Source organism: Equus caballus, chromosome 23, assembly GCF_041296265.1.
Source record: "Equus caballus isolate H_3958 breed thoroughbred chromosome 23, TB-T2T, whole genome shotgun sequence".
NCBI classification, from domain to species: domain Eukaryota; kingdom Metazoa; phylum Chordata; class Mammalia; order Perissodactyla; family Equidae; genus Equus; species Equus caballus.
Window position 1 is genome coordinate 14,023,475 of NC_091706.1, and position 17,742 is coordinate 14,041,216.

The 17,742-nt window shown below is 47.0% G+C and overlaps 1 protein-coding gene across 27 annotated transcripts in view; it reads right to left on the reverse strand.

Annotated features, from left to right (window-relative positions):
- Positions 1-17,742, reverse strand: part of AOPEP (aminopeptidase O (putative)) — a 377,169-nt gene that overhangs the window by 49,452 nt on the left and 309,975 nt on the right. The window contains exon 15 of one of the 27 annotated variants that reach the window (XR_011431758.1): positions 6,624-6,770. The exons of 25 other annotated variants lie outside the window; for them this stretch is intronic. Coding sequence is in view for 1 of the 2 variants with exons in the window: in XM_023627660.2 (XP_023483428.1) it covers positions 14,138-14,149 (12 nt within the window). In the remaining variant the exon portion in view is untranslated. Of the gene's footprint in view, positions 1-6,623; positions 6,771-13,943; positions 14,150-17,742 lie in introns of those variants that run through there. One more of the 27 variants, XM_023627660.2, reaches the window with a different exon arrangement.

The window sequence follows — 17,742 nt, forward strand, 5'->3', positions numbered from 1 at the left end:
TTGGTTTTCAGAATCCAGTCTCAGGCCCTCTTCTACTGCATCACAGCCTGCTCAGTTACACCGAGCCAGCAGTCTACCATCTTATCTTCTATTATTAGTTCAACATTAACCATACCTGGAAGTGATTATGTGCATTTAAAAACAGCCTCCTTCCATCGCTCTTTGTTTTTATTGCCTTTGAAAGAGGGAGAGCCTTTATAGTAATCCTTTTGTGGCAAGAGTAAAATGTAAGCAATTTCAACATTTTGGCTGGGGCCCCTGTAAACTATATCATTATACACTGCTGGCCGGATGTCTCCTTTAATTTACTATAAATAGATTTACACACAAACAATCAGGAATGAAGGAAAGAAACCAGTTTTGGGGAAAGACTCCTTCCTTCCCCTAGGCCACATGCACTCCAGGATAGGGTGTTAACTTGAGGATTCTTGTGGCATTGCCCTTTGCTTGCAGGCCGCCAGGCCCTTTGAACTTCTAAGGACAGGATGCCAACGAACTTTATATCCAAGAGGGAATTTCAGAAGTATATGGAAATGAGCTAAGAGCCTCAGACCATCATAACAAAAGGGAGGCAGATTGGACTGGGTGGGTCTCGGAAATCTCTCCATCTTCAACAAAATGTTCTTTCCTACACAGTCAACAGAAATTTACAGACCATAAAAGGGAAGGGCAGCCCCTAAAATATTCTGAGCAGAAAGAACAAATGAACAGAGCTCAGAGACCCAGCTCATCCTACTACACCATGAGGAGGAAGCCAGTGGAACAATGGGATCCGCTCCCTTGCGAGCACCAAAGAGGACCTGGCAGCCCCCTTGGATGCCTCGGTATCTAAAAACTTCAGACACAGCCAGCCTCATCCACACACTAGCAGCGTCCCTTGTTGGTGAGCTTTGTGAACATGGGCGCCAGTTCCCCCACGTTGGCTCAGTGTGGCCAGGTGGGATGGACACCACATGGGACAGTCAGAAGACCCGGGACCGCTGCTCTTCCACCTGCTCTGAGACCTCCGGAAAGAGCCTCACTTCTCAAAACTGAAAACAGGGGTACTCGCACCACCTTTGAGTAGGATCATCCACGGAGAACCCGTCAGCTCCAAAGTGTTCTAACGACCTAGATTTGTGTGACCTGATCACACCACGCCCTTGATGACTATTGTCATTCTAAGACTTGGGGACATTCTATTTTTCAGTCCTGATTTTGAGAACGGAAGGTTTGGCCTCTCACTTTTTCTTCCTGCGCTCCCCTTCATCTTACTCACACATGCAGAAATGACAAAGCATAAATTGGGGCTTATTTCCCAGGCAGGCGGGAGGCAGGGGCGGTCCCACCACGACTGGCTCAAGGTCCAGGAGACGGGCTGTGTGAAAGGAGCCCTCTCACAACCAACGTGAAGTCAGAATTTCCACTTCTCTTACTGTTAGAAACAGTTTATTGTCACAATTAATAAACGATCTAGTCTTCTGACCCCTGGAGGCTAACACGGCAGTCCAGGACGCGCAGACCAGCTCCCCCTCCCTGCTCCACGAAGAGCAGAAAGAACAACAAGCCTTTTCATTACAAAGGAGCTAAATCCATTTCAGTCTTTCAATGACAGGATGTCTCAAAGACAGCACAGGGATGCTGTGTGAGGCTGAGGGCCCAACAGATAGATCTTGCTTATGAGCAGCGTTTTTACTTCTCTTCATATTTCTTTGAGAAACAAAGAAAATCCTTATTTTTTAACCCCTAAACTCTCAAGGACCCACAATTTGTATGGCCACTTGTCACCACATGGAACGAGGGTCTTCCCAAAAACCTGGCAGCAAAGTGACAGCTGTCTCAATTTCTCCTTGTGGTATTTCCACAGTGGGCACTGGTGAAGTATGTCCTTTCTCCAGATCACTGAGAAACCTACATCATCCTTGACAGAAGCCGTCACACACTGATACCAAGTTCAGAAGTTCTCGGTGCTGGGGAGCCTGAGCCACGGAATTCACAAGCAGGTCTCTAAGAAGAAATCTGTAACCGTAGATTTGCTCGTCTCTATTTTCTAATGAAGTGATTACTAGGGGAGTGGTCATCCTGTCTTTTACTTTGCTCAGTGAGATTAAAGATCAGTGCTGCACACAAGCACAACAGCACCTGGTAGCTGGCAGGCCCACCACAGCATCTTCAGCTTCTTGCTTCTATACATCCAGTTTCAACATTTTCTGAGTGCATACATATGCCCAAACTGATCAAACAACAGTTTAAACATTAGCATTTTATTATACTTCAGTTATGCCCCAAATTCATTATGCCTCAAATTCATAAAGTCAATCCAAACTCATGCTAGAGATCACCTGAGCACCTCCAGCCCAAAGCTGTCTCTGCCCTAAGCACCATGTGCGTGGGCAGGCCAGACACAGAAGTAAGGGGCACGGACGAGAAAGGGGAAGGAGGCAGGGAGGGACAGACAGCAGGACAAGGACAAGAAAGCTGAAGAAAATCAGAAAGGGCGCTGCAGAAGTGAGAAGAGCAGAGTCCTTGTTCCAGCCGTTTTGTGACAGGGTGCCACGCAGAGCACTCAGGGCCTTGTCCTCAAGGACGGGACCATCTTTTTCTCACAGAGTCTTCAGTGCAGAGAGCAGCTGGATCTAGGCAGGGGGAGGCGGGCAGACCCAGAGCCTGGCTGGTCCAGCCCCACCACCTGCCTGCCAGTGCCAGCACAAGAAGGCACCCACCACAAACAGCTGTGCTGAGGGTCCCACAACACACATGGACTATTTATCAACTGCCTGGAACACGAATGAGAATGGATGAAAAAGAAGAAAGGGAATTTAGATCCCTGATCCTCCGCAAGAAGTCACAATGAGGCTGCGATATACAGATGTGCACATACAGCTGTGCACCCACGAATACTTCGGTGTAATAAAAATTAGTTTGAAAATCTGCTTTTCAAAGTCTTCTGCTCAAGGGACACTGAACAGAAAAATGATGTGGGTGCTGCCCTCAGTGCACAGGTGAGTTTTGACACAGCGGTGCTAATTTACAGCCTTGAAAATGGACTCTAGAAGTTTCCAGGTTCCTGAAGCCTCCACGAACACTGGGTGATGAGTGCAAACACTGATGCCCTCCTGGGAGTACCCAACAGCGAGGCTGGCTCTTAGCTTTGGAGAGGGAAGAATAAAAGGCAGGTATGTAGAGGCCTATTCATGTCAGATCCACACGTAATGATAGAGAATTAAAACCCTCCAATAATCCATATCTGTGCCCGGATGGTGGACCCCACCCCACAGCAGGGACTCCCACCAGGAGGATGTGGCATGTCTGTGCTAACAGGCCTGAGCCACTGCGAGACCTGAGCAGACATGTGGTCTGGGTGTCCAAAAGGTATTTTGCAGGAAACACACACACAGGGCTCTGGCTATGAGGCTGGCGGCTCATTCCTTCCAAACACATTCATGGCAGCCAATTATGCGCTCTGCACGGGGGAAACCATGTGGGACAGACTGACGTCAAGTACAAGCACAGACTTACATACAGATGTGTGTGTGCGATCATGTACATGCATGTAACATGTATACGTGAACAAACACACGTTTCAATTTTTATGCTTCCCCTCACTGTATGCAATACACTCTGATATTTTCTTTATGCTGACTGGCCATCTACTAAGTTGATTTCATGACCCCTGTATCCTGACTCACAGTGAGAACACCCAGGCTGCAGGCCTGGCTCCGTCACTCGCCAGCCCTGCCAGCTAGGCCAGCTGCTCTAACCAGGCCGGCCTGGCTCCCCGAGTGGGGTCAGAAGGGCGCCGGCCCTCTGGGCTGCGGTGGGAACTGATCGGGCTTGTCCGTGACCAGTGTTAGGACAGCAGCTGCCATACAGGAAGTGCTTGTCATCTTAGCAGGAGGAGCTTGCTTCTGGCTTTCTTTTCTACTCCAAAAGTTCTATTATTTACTGAATTTATAAAAACTTGGGAGCATTCACTCCCAGGAAGCGTTTGTTAACTGGTGAGAGGATGCAGCAGAGTGCTCGTCAGATGCTGCGGCTCACCGAGAGGGTGGCCGGGACAGTGTGTGAGGCAGACTGGCGTGTGGCGGGAGAGCCCTCACAGGACTGGGCCTGGGCCCATGGGGCAAAAAGGAGGGAGGGCTGGATGGGACACCACAGCCCAGGAGGAAGAGCGAGGCCCTGTCCTGCGTCTGGACTCAGAGCCTGCCAGTGGGAGGTGGGGCTGAGTCTGAGATACTCAACAAGCAGGGACCCCGCGGGGAGGGGCCTGGAGGCCCGGGCAGTTGGCACTTCTCATGCCCGTGGGAAGTACACCCAGGGGCCAGGCATCTGGGGATTTTCCAGACCATGTGTGAAGACAGAGGGTTCAGGCTTACCCTGGCATCAGCCCCAGTCGCATGGCATTTCTGCCTTTTCAAGAAAATTATCACTACCCAAAAGGCCTGGCTGGGCTGAACTGAACTACTTCTGGCTCAGAAATCTAGGACAGGGTGAAGGAAGCCTGCTCCTCTGATTCCCAGCAGTGCTCAAGAGACGATACCTGCCTTGCAGGGTCATTTATATTCCTAAACCACGGCTCAGATTCCGGAGACAAGTCCCATGATCCCACGGGCCTCTCTGAGAGGTAACCGGCACTTTACTAGAACACACTGAGGCTCCCTCTCATTTAATTGTTCTCTACTGGAAACAGAAGAGAAAAGCTGCCTTTAGCAGACAACCCCACTCGCCACCCCAATCTCTTCTCAACCTGAGAATTTAATGCATCCAGAACCAGTTTCCCACTAAACTCTAAAACAGGATTGGCAAATTTTTTCTGTCAAGGGCCAGAAAGTGAGCATTTTTGGCTTTTTGGCTCATCTGCCATTATATCACAAATGCAGCCCTAGGCAACAGGTCAAAGAGTGGGTGAGGCTGTCTTCAGATGAAACTTCATTTACACACAGACTGTGGGCTGGAGAGCCTGGCTGTATCTGCTGACCCTGCTCCAGAGCAGAAGCCCAGGCCCCAGGCTCCTGGAGGGAGGCAGAGGCAGCCGCGTGAGCCCCTAAAACCTACCAGCATGACGCCACAGAACACAGAGCCGGGGGGGAGCACGTGGTTGGCCCTTGTGAGCAGGCCAGGGCCAGCTTCAGCCTGGTCCTGCCAGGATGTCTAGGGTGTTCTTGAATGCGGCGCCTGCCAGTCCTGCTCCTTTCTCTACAGATTACGTTCCTTCTGCACCAGCAAACGTGCTCTGGCGCTCCTCCTGAAACAGAGCATGTCTCTGGCCTACGGGCCCAGCACAAGTGCCATACGTGTGGGTGATCGGAGCCTGAGGAAGCGCAGCCTTCAGGAAGAGTGAGCCCCCAAACCAGCTGGCGCCGGCTCTCCACGCTGACGAGACGCCCCCCTCTGTGAGCCACAGAGGACGGGGCCACGCCTCACCACACCCCAGCTCCCAGTTTACTAAGACGGGACAATTCTCAATGCTCACTCATAGCTTTTATCTCAAGTTTTAACAACTTTACTTTCCATGAAGCCATTTCAAAGAAATAAAAATTCTTACATAGAAATGCTTCCCCATAGCCTGCTTATTATCTAATAGACTAATTTTCCAAAGTGGTTTTGAAGCTTTTCTTAAGCATAAATCTTCCAAGTTTGAATAAAAATATAACCTGGAACCTCAGTATATAAAGACAGATTAAAGAGAAGAATACAAATGGGTTCTTCAAGCAGTTTAAATGTTCACATCAGGTAGGAAACACCTTAAAATTAAACAGTAAACTCCTGTGTGGGGCCTTGGGCTCCTTGGAGGTGGAGTCTGAAAACCAGTGCATTAGCAAAGAGGCCCTGTGCCCGAAGAATGCATGGAACCAGAGGCTGAGGAGGGAACACTGCAGGCCTAGGACAATATGTGAGTTCTAATAACTTAGCTGATACGCCCCGGCTTGGTTCTGGTAGCCTCCATGCCATCAACAAAGCACATCAGACAGTTACGTCAAGAGACAGGAAGTCAACCATGTTGTTTCCGTCACTGCAATCCTGGAGCCAGGGTTCGGTTTGCTGCATATTCACCACCACGCTTGAAAAACACTTATGGCTCCTATAGGTAGCTGCTTCTCTTGTTTTATTGCTATTATTTGGTGAGGAAGATTGACCCTGAGCTAACATCTGTTGCCGACTTTCCTCTTTTTGCTGGGAAGATTGCCCTGAGCTAACATCTGTACCAATCTTCCTCTATTTTGTACGTGGGTCACCGCCACAGCATGGCTGCTGACGAGTGGTGTAGGTCCACACCTGGGATCTGAACCCACAGACCCTGGCTGCTGAAGTGGAGTGTACCAAACTTAACCACTACGCCACAGGCCGGCCCCTTGCTTTATTTTTAAATGTTTAAAAATTATAAACAGGTAACTCTAGACAAATTAAGAACCCAATGAACAAGAAATTCTAGCCATTCACTTATGATCTTTACAAGAGCAGCAATCAATATAGACATATTATTTTGTGTTTTTCCTTTTCTCCACTTGCCACTATTGGATTTACTAGCTTTGTGTGACCCACATACTTTCACATTTAAAAATGACTACAGCGTGTCTGTCCCCTTCTGTTAACATACTACAGCTCTATTGGGGCTGGCCTGGTGGCACAGTGGTTAAACTCACATGCTCTGCCTCTGTGACCCTGGGTTAGCATTCCAGGCGTGGAACTGCATGCACCTCATCAAGCCATGCTGTGGTGGCATCCCATACGTAAAGCACAGGAAGACTGCTACAGACATCAGCTCAGGGACAATCTTCCTCATACACACACTAGAGATAGAGAGAGAGAGAGAGAGAGGGAGAGAAAGAGAGAGAGACGGAGAGAAAGGGAGAGAGAGAGAGAGAGAGAGAGGGAGAGAGAGAGAGAGATAGGGGGAGAGAGAGAGAGAGGGAGAGGGAGAGACAGAGAGAGAGAGAGAGATTAGTCTTTCAATCCTCTGATGACACCAGAAAGTCAGTCTCCCGTGTGTCCCAAACAGTCCCAGAGTGTGTTAATAGCCTTTAGCTTTTTAACAAGAAGGCAATGAGGGGCCAACAGACAGAGGGGACAAAGACATCGGCTGTGACAGAGATGGCACAGTTTGGGCCCTGCCCCATCTGGCACACCCTCATTTGCTCAGATGATCTGGTATGTCCACATTCCTGACCTCTCCCCTCCCGGAGTTCACCAGCCCTGGCCCCCACGGGTCACTCTCTCAGACAAGTATCTTACATCCTCTCCTGCTCATCATGCTCCCCGAAACCATCACACTTCCCTGTCTGCTTGTTTACGTATCTCATTTACACTAAAACGCAAGCTTGGTAACAAGAGGGGCCTAGTGCCTTTGGGCCATCTCGGGTCCCTATCTCAATGCCTGACACATAGTAAGCGCTTGATAAACGTTTCTGAATGAATGTACCACTTTTAAAAACTCAGAATGCTTTTCAGCTACTTTGAAATTATAATACACAGTTGGAAGCTATAAAATGCTTTGAAGAATGCCACCCATCCTATTTATGACAGGAAGCACTCCCCTTTCTCTTCAGTCCTTTTGATTTCAAAATTTACTGTCGAAGGGAAAAAAATCTGTCCAGGGAACGTGATCTGGGAAGCCCATTAAACCTCATTTAGAGTTCCATTTTACATCTTTAAATAGAAAGAGCAAGGCTCATGGCTTCTGTGAGTTAATAAGCCTAACACCGCAATAAACAAATCTGCTTTTTCAATTTGTGTTCTTCGATTAGATTTAACTTTCTCTAAAGTGGGTTTCCTGCTGGTGAGGGATGCTGCCCAGCAGGCCAGGAGCAGGAAGGCCTTCGCAGAGCAGCTCCGCGACAGACAGCACTGCCAACAAGGATTTCGGTTACAGGCACCTACAGTGGTCCAGCATGTCAGATCTGCTCGTTCTCACGAGAAAAGACAGGCTAACAGCCAGCTGCCTGGCTGTCACACAGAGACTTCCAACTTTTGTATTTCGATTCCAGCACTTCTCCTTTTCTCTCTCACCTTTGCTGCTCCTTACTCTGAAAGGGCTGCAATCTTAACTTTATTTTTTTAAACTAAGGGGAATTAAATTTACCCTATTTGCCACCACAAAGCCAGGCGAGTAAATCCCTCGGCCTGGGGCGAAGACAGCAAATGAGGTGTCGGAGGCTCCTAGCTCTCTTTCGAGGGCTCTTATTAGCCTTGCTCGAGTCAGTCCCTCAAGCTCTCGTCTTATGTTAACTGGTTATGACTGGTTACAGCAAGAGCTGCGGCAATGTGCGAAACAGGGATGGCCTAGAACCCCTGCTGGGATCATACACTTGACTCACACGGAGAGCGGCAGTGAGGATCAAACGTGAGGACAAACGCCAGGCATCACCCAGGAGGTGGCCTCACTCACGGATGTGCTCTCGGGCAGATTCCAGGCTTCCCCCTTTCCTATGGATATACTATTTTATTTAATGACACTAATGCTACCAAAGGCAGCTGGCTCCAAAAAGTAGAACTGGGGAGCCCAGGCTGGCTCCACCTGAAATGTAGCACGGTCTGCCGTCCTTTTCTAGCAAAGATGTGTGCCAAAAGGCAATGCATTCCAATACGTAATTCTATGATTAGGAAATAAAACACTCCACCTTCTTTCTTCATTTCCTTAACTTGTGACACATGGCTTTTGCTGAAAAAAGGACTTTCACTTTTGGCAGAGACTGTGACCATGGGTCACCTCCGCTGATAAGCTCAGACCATAGGATCCCTCTGCCCGTGCCTTCTCCTGCTTTCCTTGGGGCAGGCTCAACTCTGGAGGGCCTCACCAAGTCTGCGGGAAAGGCTTGCTGTCTCCTGAAGGGGTTTCCCTACCACCATGGTCACTCGAACCACCCTGTCATGTCAGATACTAGGAGCTGCTATTCCAGAATACCTAGAGAGCCAGGAAAAGTCATGCTCAAAAAAATAAGTATTGGGTACTGAGGATAAAAGTTGTGAATAAAAACCACTGAATTGTACACTTTAAATGGGTGAATTGTATGGTATATTAAGAATTGTTTCTCAAAAAGCTGTTATTAAAAACAACCCAAACATCAAGTTGGGGAAGGTTCTTTCAGCAAAAGGTACTATTCTACGCAGTGCAATCCTGAGAAAACTACCTGGTGTCTTAACAGCGGGGCCGGCTCTGGGCTGCTGCTTTCTGGCTGGCTGCTCCTCCACTGCCTGCAGACTCCCTGTGCTCAGCCTGGGTACCTGCTGCTACCCACAGGCGGCGGGCACATGGAAGCAGCACACAGACCGAGTAGCTCGAGAAATCATTTTAGTGCGGCCCTATAAAGTTCAGTTGATCTTTAAATAAATTTCATACTCTGACATACACACACAATACCATCATTTGCACATAAATGAGGGGCCTTTCAGTTTTAAATAATTTGAAATCCAATAGAATTGTCTTCTCTTTGCTATCATGTATCAACACAAACATTCAGAGGCATGAGGCATGAGCTGCAGGAAATCGTGTGGGATCCACAGAGCACTGCCCCCTGCAGGGCTCCTGTTCTATCTGCAACAGGTGGGTCCACAGCTGGGAGGCCACGACTCTCCAATCGTGGTGTGCCGTGGAACTAGAGGGCAAAGAAGGGGGTCCAGGAAAGACAATGGAGGGAAGAAAAGCAATGTGAGCTTTTAGGCAAAACAAGCCCTCCATGTTAGGGCATGTAACGCACACTTTACATGTGAAAGTGAGACAAAATGGCAGTGTTCACAGACAACTGCCTGCTGTCTCAGTGTGGATTTTAGCACGGAAATCTAACACACACATATTTTCATATGTAAACCACCGAGGGAAGTATAAAGAACCCAGAAGCACCAATAAAACCGCACACATCGATTTCACTCTTGAGACCTGTAAGGACCAAATGAACATAAGACGCAGCTAGGTTTTGGTCCATACCGAAAGAGGAGCATCAGGGCAATGCTATTTATAAGCCCAGAAAATGTGCACGTGTCTGCGTCTTTCTGAGAAAATGTGTACCGCCTGGGGGGACACAGACAGCAAGAGTCGATAACGCCCCTGAAACGTCTATACACTAGAGCCTGCTGCTAACAGGACTGGAAGCAGCAAACAAAGCACAGTGAGCGGCCAGGGGCTTTCCTGATAAAGTCCGGCTGGAACTGCAGCTGAGAGCATGCCGATTAAACGTTCTTTTCTTTCTTATTTACAGATAAATGTTAAATATTATGAATTGATTATAGTTATTTATTTAAAAGGTCCTTTAAGAAAATTAGGCATATTATGCCATCAGTGGCTCATTTATTCCTTTACCTTCATTCTTTATAGATCAGTTTTTGAAAAATCCGTTTATCACAGTCCAGCAGGGGAGACTTGATTTGTTGCATGGTTTCCACAGAAAAGTTCTAGGGGCACTGAATTGACTAACAAAGAAAGAAAACTCCAAGAAAGAAATGCCTAGTGATATCCTCCTGACTTTGAAAGAATGTTCTAAAACATTAATTACATGTTTGATAAACCAAATACAACAAAGAAAAAAATGCACAAATATAACTAAAGAATTATATAAGAGCTCTGTTCTTTCCCACATCATAAAAGACAGGTGGTTTAAAAAAACAGGTATGTCTAAAGCAACTCAAGAAAATTACCTCAGCCCTTTTTTTTGAATCCATATCCCACCCAGCTGTCAAAATTCTAGGAAAGGAATTACAATGCTGTGTCAAAGGGACACGTACGCACCTCACAATCACTGTCTTGGCTCTCTAAAAAATGGATACAAAGTCACTATTTATATACTGTAACACCCTAAAGTTCAGATTCATCAGCATTTGACCCAATTTGCAGCCTAAGCTTGACCACAACACAGGGCCAATGAGCCAGACCCCTTATCCCTGTGAAGAAATTTTGACAAATGGCCCAATGCTGGGTATGGCAGGTGTCAACTTGCTTTTCTAGAAGCTCCCGTGCGATCTGGCCCCTCATGTCTTACCCTGGAAAACCACTTTGCTTTGGCCACACATCATTCTGACTCTTCACAATGGTCTATTTTTTATGTTCAACCTGAAAATCTGCCCCTGGAACTCTGTTCCACGATGGTGCCTCCTGACAATGCAGGTGGATGGCTGGGGCCCCATACGTGTGCACCCAGGGCAGCCTCCAGGAGGGATGGAGGTGATGAAGAGGCGCCTGCAGGGCCTGGAGCATCACTGAGATGAGGCCGGAGCTCTGGCACTGTTCCTCTGCTTGGGTCTCAGCGTCCTCGCACAGTCCTGTGGTCAGTGCAGGGGCCTTGGTGCCAGCCACGCAAGGCTGTCCTCACACTTCGTGATTATGGGACCTAACGTCAACAAGGCCACAGTTCTTGCCTTTATGTTACTGAGATTCTGCACTGAGGCGCACCAAAGAGGAAGGAGCCCCAAGTGCAGTGCTCTGCATTTTAATGAAGAGCAACTGCGGAGCATCCTGAAGTGGCAACAGAGCCCAAAGAGGGGACATCTAACCTCTCCTCTAAACTGTCCTATGAGGACAGCAAAATAGAAAGGTTGCATTTCTTTATAGTAACCAGAATACTATGGAAAAGCCACCAGGGGAGAAAAGGGGGACAAGGAGTTCTGCGTGGCAGGGCACAGACTCCCGAATGCTCTGCCGAAGACTGTCCCCTGAACAGAAGGAGCATTGGAGGCGACGGGCAGAACCACAGCCGCTGATCAATTTTGGAATTTAGAGAAATGACACCTGGCTAAATCCTTGTTCTCTGCCCTTCCCATAGGCTTCTCTAGAGGTTTGTTCACCATGAAATGCTCTCCATTCACTGGAACGACGCATCTGGCCCAAATGGAATTCAGAAATGAGCTTCAGAACTGTCAGCCCATTGTGTTCCTGGAATCACACCTTCCACCTCTGGATTTCAAATAAATGCTGCGGTGTTTTCTTTTCAAGCAAACCATAAGTTCTCTTACTAACAATGTATTAATATCCATACCCTCCCTGCGAACGTAAAACCCACCATGGGAGGTGGCCGTTTTACATGGTTTTTCAAGGGCTCTTCAGCAGAGCCAGAGGAAACGCAATGATGTGGGAAAAGGCCTGCAAGGTTGGATGTTTTTCCTTCTGCAATCAACCTTGAAAGTGTCCTTTCGGAGTAGAATGGAGACAGATGCTGGCATGGTTTTCTCTGTGCACTAGTGGTAAAACAGGTTTGTCCGTCCTCACTAATCTGTTTCCTTAGATTTTACTCACAACCACAATTTGAACTTGCAATTTCTTCTTTTTCTTTCCTGTGAAAGATTTTGTTTCTACCTTTCTCAAGGTTACATTCCTTGGAGCCTTGGGAGAGTAAAAGAGATGGCTCCGGGTGGCCCCTAAAGGCTGTCAACCATTGTTGTAGCTGCTCCATTCTGTGTTGTAACCAACTCCCAGGGACTTTATTAGATGACATGAAAAAAATGGCCTGCTGTGAATCAGTTGCTGCTTTAGAGCAATGGCTCTTAACCAGGGTGATCTCGCCCTCAGGAGACACTTGCCAATGTCTGGAGACATTTTTTGATTACCAAAACTGGGGGTGGGGTGGGGGTTGCTGCCAGCATCTTGTGGGTATAGGCCAAGGACGCTCACCATCCTACAACACACAGGACAGCCTCCACACCAGAGAATCATCCTGTCCAAAATGTCAGCAGTGCTAGGGCTGAGAGACTTTAATTTAGAGCAAATGTTCCTCCCCACCCTCTGGAAAAACTCACCAAGCCCCAGGATCAAGAATTCTGTGACCGGATGCTTAGGGACTCCCAGTAACTGGGTAGCTTACATTTCTTTTCTCTGTGCCATTCCTGACAGATTAAAAGAGATAATATAAAGCTTTTTTCAGCTAAATAACAAAACTTGACCATTTCCCACCAAATGAGAGATGCTGAATCTTACATGAAATTATGTTAAAGCCACTGATGCTGACAGATGTTCTCTCGCGTCATGTTGTTAACCTGTAAAGAAGGGGTTTATGGCTCCACTTTATCCCTGAGGAGATGGGAGGCACAGGAACCTCGGTGAGAATCCGCAGGGAGGAAGCAGGAGAGCTGGTGAGGACCTTGACATTGTCCAGTCCAGCATTTTTCAAACTGAGGACTGGGATCCACCAGTGGGTCATAAAATCAATTTACTGCAAGCACATTTTTAAAGAAAATGAAATAGGAAATCATAGAAAATATAAGAGTAAAGACAGTTTCATAAAGCTCTTTTTACCAGTTTGTGGTCAAAGTAGCCAAAAGCCAGCAGTCTAGTCCAGGCACTGCTGTGCAGACAAGGAAAATGGGGCCCCAGAAGGGTGGGTGACTTGTCTGTGGCCACCAGCTATTTGAGGCCTGGAACCCAACTCCAGCTTGTTGCTAAGTCAATGGCTTGGCTGAGACCAGGCTGAGCCTGGGCGTTTAGATGAGATCAAGACATGGAGAGCTGCTCATCCTTCTCTTCACGTGGGGCCAGCCATGAGGGCAGTACTCCTGAAGGGAGAAGGCAGAGGTGGTGCCAAGGGGATGACAGAGACACGACGCCCACACCCTCCCACTCCAGTCTAACCCAGGAAGCCTCTTCCTTTAAACCAACAGTCCTGCCTAAGTACAGTGAGGGCACGAACTGATCTGGCTCAACCCACTTACTCTTTCAGAGCAGAGCATGCCACCGAGGGAACCTTTCTGACTGCTGCCCATCACTCCCATCCAAGTCAGACGAGACAGGGAGCTGCTGTTTCTGCGTGTTCCCAAAATTCACCTGAGGTGCGACCCCAACTTTGAAGTGCTCAACTGTAGTCTGTAGAAATAACGCTGCTTCAAGGTCAGTTGTGGGGTTCTTGGGGAAGGAGGTCACAGAGCCAAGTTCATGGATCCTTGCCTCACTACCATGGGGCAACTATTTTTATAGCTTAAGAGACCCACTAGGGAGGGGAGGAAATTAATTATTTTAAAAAGAGTAAAAAAAGATCTTAGAAAGTATCTTTTGTTGCAAGAATGAGTTATCCAATATATTTTTATACTCTCTTGGTTCTTTATTTGAGCTAATGTGCTCAAAAACCGTAGACAACATATTTCCACGAACTTAGTTTTTCTTCAGCTTATTTTCCGTGCTGGCACATGGTTAGTAGTTTCTTTGATTCAGGATATAGAAGATGGTTGACTCTCGTAGTTAGCTTTATTTTCCAGGCTGAGGAATATAAATGTCCCCCATCAGTGCCCACTTTTCAGATAGGTGCAATGAGAGTGGGCAGGCAAGGCATGAAATGGCTGCGATGACGCGCTTTACTCTCCCAGCTTCTTCTTAGATTTGTCCTCGTGCACTTTGCCTTTCAGATCCTGAACACTTGGCATCCCTTCCCTGAGAACAGACCTGTGCATTCACAGCACCAGTGGTGCAGGCACGGAGGACAGGGGAACGGTGCTACCCTGACGTGCAGCCAGCCAGCAGGCAACAGCAGACTAGGTGCCATGCTTTGCTCAGAAACCCCGACCAACACACCAGACGTTCTGTGAACACAACCGAAACACAGGAGCAACACAACTACTAAAAATACTGAGCTACTAAAGAGAATAATTAACAGTAAACTTCCCAGTGGGATTGCGCCAGCCAACCCACACACTGAGAAGGGAGGGAAGGGACAATGGGAACAACAGCAAGAAAGCTGAAGCAGCCACTGAGTGGAGGCCCCTGACTCATCGCAGGATGGACTCCTCACACTGCTGAGAGCTTTGGGTGACATATCAAGAATACACTGCTCTGCCAACTAGAGTTTTGATGCACACTGGCCATTCGGGGCCCAAAGAGCCGAAGACGCCACTTAAAGAGCTCTGGAAACGCTACTGCAGCAGAAACAGAGCAGCAGGCTCACCTCGTCAAAGTGCCTTCACACATATGCTGTCAGGAAACAACCAGTCCAAGCGAGAGTGAGGGAGCCTTTCTATGTGTCTTGGAAATATGGGGGAATACCACCCCACCCCTCCTCGTCATGAGCACTCCCTGCTCTGTGCTGGAGAGATCCCCATTGTCCTGGGGCTACAGTCTTTCTGCACAGACGTCTAATTCAACCCTATGATCCCAGGGCCTGGCAGCATCCTGAACAAGGAGCAGCAGGGCCAGAACCCACACTGCTCCTCGCCAGGAAAACCTCTCCAGAGCCATTTCCCACAGGGACGCTCCATATACAATCTGCCACATGCCAGTATCTTCAGACAGCTTTCAAATGATTGCTATTTATTACATATTTAAAAGCCCGGATAACGATTGAGAGGGACAATCCTTATTTGTTTAGTCAAGGAGAAGCACCCAGAATAGTCAGAATCCTCAAGACTTTTTACACCAAATAACAATTCTTTCTCCCATGAAATGTTCTGTCACTTAAAATAAAGGCAGATGGTTATTCAGCTAAATTCCTGCTAATCAGTGTCACAATAAATCACACTTAACTAATAAAGTTTCTAGAAAACACCCTGGTTGGCCAAAATCCTGTTGCTTTTCTGGTTCTGAATGACATTTCAAGGGAACTTCACAGTGTGATAAGCTGTCAGTGTAACTAACTACATGCCAGGACCTCAGAGGGCCTGGGAAGGAGGGAAGGCAACCGCACATTGTTAAAATAAAATCCCAAACGTGCACCTCAGCCTCAAGGCCCTCCTTGATCTAGCCCCTGCCCATCTCTGACCTCAACTCCGCAGGCCAGAGCAGGGGTCAACAAACTCCAGACGGGGCAGGCCAAATCAGCCCGCGGCTAGGAGAGGTGTGTATGTTTTTAAGTAATTTTAAATAGGAACAACAACAACAAGAATTATCTTGAGGTGTGATAATTCTATGTAATTCAAGTTTCAGGGTCCATGAACAGTTTTACTGGAATACAGGTACGTGTATTCTCTAAGTACGGTCTATGGCAACTTTCTCACTACAATAGCAAAGCTGAATAGTTGCAACAGAAACCGTATGGGTTTCTTTACAGAAAAAGTTTGCTGACCCTATACTAGCACATGGCGAGCTCGTACTTTTGCACACATGCTGCCCCCTCAGTGTGCAAACCAGCCCTCGCTCCCTGGCTTTGTATGCCCAGCTCCTTCTCATCCTTAGATTCTGGCTCAAATGTCCCTTTCTCTGAGTGGCCTTCCCTGAATACTCTATCTAGGGACACCTAGCCCAACTTCACCCTCTGTATCTCCTTCGTAGCTCTTATCTGAAATTGTGTTGTTCGTTTTCTTATCAGCCGTCTTTCTAGAAGAACATAAGCTTCCTAAGGATGAACCTGGCCCGTGGTGTCCATCGTTGTACCCCCAGTGCCTGGCAAAGTTAAGTACTTGTGGACTGTATGAACACTGACCACACTAGTGATGTAACCTGAGCTAAGCCATCCTCAGGCCCCAGTCTCGTGTCATCAGACACCCGAGCTGCAGAGACTGCCCTTGCTTTGGGCATCATGGTGTAGTCTGTGAGATGTAAGACAAGCAACCAGATAAATAAAGCCTGTTATACCTCTCAAAGGTTTAAGAGGATATATATAACAAACCAGTTGAAGAGTAAGTTAAGAACATCTGTGTTTTATGCCAGCAGGAAGCGGGGAAACAGGGCCTACCACCTCACGGCTTCTGGGCACGAGTGACAGGTGCCCAGCGCCCGCTTTGATCTTCCTGCCTTCATCTGTCCACTGCCCATCACAGGGGCCTGGCACTTCAGCTGTATTCAGGGCTGATTAAAACATAACCTCATGCCTACAAATAGAAACCTCTTTTAAACACTAATTAAAAATAACAGGCTGGCATTTGGAAACTTTTATAAACAAAAATATAAGAGCCGAAATAAACAGCAACAGTGGCACGTCTGATCTATGTTCAGGGGGGTAGAAAGCTACATGTGTCTTCTCTCAGGTTTTTTAATTAACTCCTGAATGTAAGGGGCTTCAGAATGTCTAACAATATCCCCTCTTCCCTTTTAATCTAATAGTGAGTTGGCTTTTCTCAATTTACTCCAGTTTAGTGGTAATGAAATTAGTTTTAATAACATTATATTTAACCCAACACATCCAAAATATCATTTTGACACTGTAATGAATAAGAATAAATTGAGATATTTTGCTTTCTTCATTTTTTATACTACGTCTTCAACATCCACTGTGCATTTCACACTCACAGCACATCTCAATTCAAGACAGCCATATATCAAGTGCTCAGCAGCCACATGGCCTAACAGCCACCATACTGGACTGTACGGTTGTTAAATGTTCAGTTATCTTTAATAGAACACAAACCAAATTTATTTGTATTTTAGAAGTTTCATATAAAAGAGCTTCTCTCTTTTGTACGGTTGTTAAATGTTCAGTTATCTTTAATAGAACACAAACCAAATTTATTTGCTTTTAGGAGTTTCATATAAAAGAGCTTCTCTCTCTTTGACTGTGTGCTTGTTTTTTGCATAGGATGACTAAATATGTTAAATACTTATTATTTTATATATATTATAACTCCTGGAACTCATCTTAGGATTCACACTGCATTCTTCACAATAAGCTAAAAGATATTAAAGACCACATCATATTGCTTTCCCACAAGCATCCAAGTTTGCTTTTCAAACCACGGCTGTTAGATTTAGTTTTCATTTCCTTTACACATGGCTCCTTTCCTGCCCTAACTGAAGGCAACCAAGAAGCTCTAGCACATCTGAGCCAAGTTTCCGTAACGTGCAACAGGACGGCGCCACGACTGTGCACAAGATGACTCGCCTGAGTCTGTAATTCAAAAACACTCCACTCTGCCTGCTCACTCCTC